The sequence below is a fragment of the Anastrepha ludens genome, chromosome 4 (genome assembly GCF_028408465.1).
Source record: "Anastrepha ludens isolate Willacy chromosome 4, idAnaLude1.1, whole genome shotgun sequence".
Classification (NCBI taxonomy): domain Eukaryota; kingdom Metazoa; phylum Arthropoda; class Insecta; order Diptera; family Tephritidae; genus Anastrepha; species Anastrepha ludens.
This window is the reverse complement of record NC_071500.1, coordinates 12,509,459-12,511,261: the sequence shown is the minus strand read 5'-3', so window position 1 is coordinate 12,511,261 and position 1,803 is coordinate 12,509,459. Positions and strand designations below refer to the sequence as shown.

General features: G+C 34.4%; 1 protein-coding gene across 1 annotated transcript; it reads left to right on the top strand.

Annotated features, from left to right (window-relative positions):
* Positions 1-237: 237 nt before the first annotated feature.
* On the top strand, positions 238-1,021 carry LOC128860354 (uncharacterized). The gene is made up of 3 exons (XM_054097836.1): positions 238-365; positions 455-578; positions 666-1,021. Exons 1-3 carry the CDS (start codon positions 278-280, stop codon positions 811-813), a joined length of 360 nt encoding a protein of 119 aa, XP_053953811.1. The 5' UTR covers positions 238-277; the 3' UTR covers positions 814-1,021.
* Positions 1,022-1,803: the final 782 nt, after the last annotated feature.

Sequence of the window (1,803 nt, the reverse complement as noted above, 5' to 3'; positions counted from 1 at the left end):
CATTCTCTACAACTTCTTCAAAAATTCGATTTACTTTAAAGTCATAAAGTGCCTTTAGTGATAGTTTAAAGAAAACGTGGACGAAACTGTTTGAAATGCATGAATTATAGTAATATAATTTTGTCTTCAAACCCCAAACCCCACGTAAAATTTTATAGGCTATTGAGCGATAACCTTCGCGACACCAATATTTTGTAAACAAAGCAGTAATCACAAGCATTTTGCGAGTAATGAATCGATTTGGAATCAGTTGAATTCGAGTGGTAAAAGTGACAAGATGTTGAAAAATATTTTCATAATTTGTGTATGCGTTCTAAGCTTGTCTCAAGCGGCTGTCTACACAGAGAGATATTTCAAAGATCCAGGTATGCTGTTCAAAGTGTCATAAAAAACTCTCTAGCAGCGAAACAACAAGTAACTAATTTATAAATTAAATGCCTATTTATATTTCCAGCACATCCAGGAAAATGTGTAGTCAAAGATAAGGTACTTACACCTGGTCAAAGTATAAAGCATCCCGTAATGGCATGCGCACAATTTACCTGTGATAACTCACAAGGCATGGCCACTATTGAAACGTGAGTACTTAGCAGATTGCGAAAGAGACATTTCCATCTATCCTACTAAAAAACTATTTATACGAATTTACGCTCTCTTACTTACAGTTGTGATCCGGTTAGCTCTCTGCCCTCGCCGCTTTCATTGATTAAATACGATCCCAAAGATAAGCCAACTTGCAGTTGGGGCGATTTCATTAACACCAATGCACCATATCCGGATTGCTGCAAGCGACACTTCAGTTGCGTACTGTAAAAAATGCAAAGGGGCTACAACTTCACTAAATAAAATAAGGATTTCTCAAATATCTGTTTAGGCTTCAAGCAAATTAAAAGATTGTGTTAACATTATAAATGTATTGAGATGCACAAGGAATTAATTTTGCGATACTTCGTATACAAATTTGTAAAGGGTGGTTAAGTTTTAAGGGCCGGTATTGATTTTGAATAAAATACAACTTTTTTAAGAAATTATTATCCTTTCTCTTTATTATGATAATATTGGCATGGCTCAATTACGTATGGAACAAAATATCGGCCTCGGCGGAACACCTCCACCCGATGGTCCAAATTTTCGATGACGCTGAGGCATAATTGAGGTTCTATGCCGTTAATGTGTCGAATTATCTCATCCTTTAGCTCTTGAATTGTTGCTGGCTTATCGACGTATACGTTTTCTTTTAAATAATCCCAAAGAAAGAAGTCCAACGATGTCGTTGACGTTTAGGGGTGGTTCACATTCAACATCGGCTCTTGAAATTTAACCAACTTTATTTGTATTAGGTTGGGGAATAAGTTCGTAGCGTTTCTACCGAAGGCTTTTATTTAAACAAAAAACAATAATTATATCAATAAGTTAATCAATTACACAAAAAACTTTTTCGATAATTTTAACTAATTACTTTGTAATTTGGTGTCCTGATTACGAAAAAAATTATTAAAAAGTTATATCACCCATCAATTTTTCACATTTTACAATTAAGTAAAAATAAAGTTTATGTACCAAAATGTATCGGATATCTTTCACAGTCCTGAGAGGTACAGTTTCAAAAACGGCTATGGGTGTTTCTTGAAGGTTTTTTTATGCTGAAAACGAATATGACCTTGAAAATGCTCCAGCACGTCAGGATGTTTGGCAATTTGAGGCTAAATTGTCAAAAAATGCAGATTTTGGCCATTTTTTCAATTTTTTTTTGAGCAAGGTAAAGTTTTTTTTTAAATTTTCCACAACGGCATCGCAAAGTCC

Bases quoted from the DNA above. Each gene is read 5' to 3' on its own strand.
- LOC128860354 (XM_054097836.1), top strand. From the start codon at position 278: ATGTTGAAAAATATTTTCATAATTTGTGTATGCGTTCTAAGCTTGTCT. The intron at 366-454 runs GTATGCTGTTCA...TTATATTTCCAG, and splicing joins GAGATATTTCAAAGATCCAG to CACATCCAGGAAAATGTGTA. The intron at 579-665 runs GTGAGTACTTAG...TCTTACTTACAG, and splicing joins GGCATGGCCACTATTGAAAC to TTGTGATCCGGTTAGCTCTC.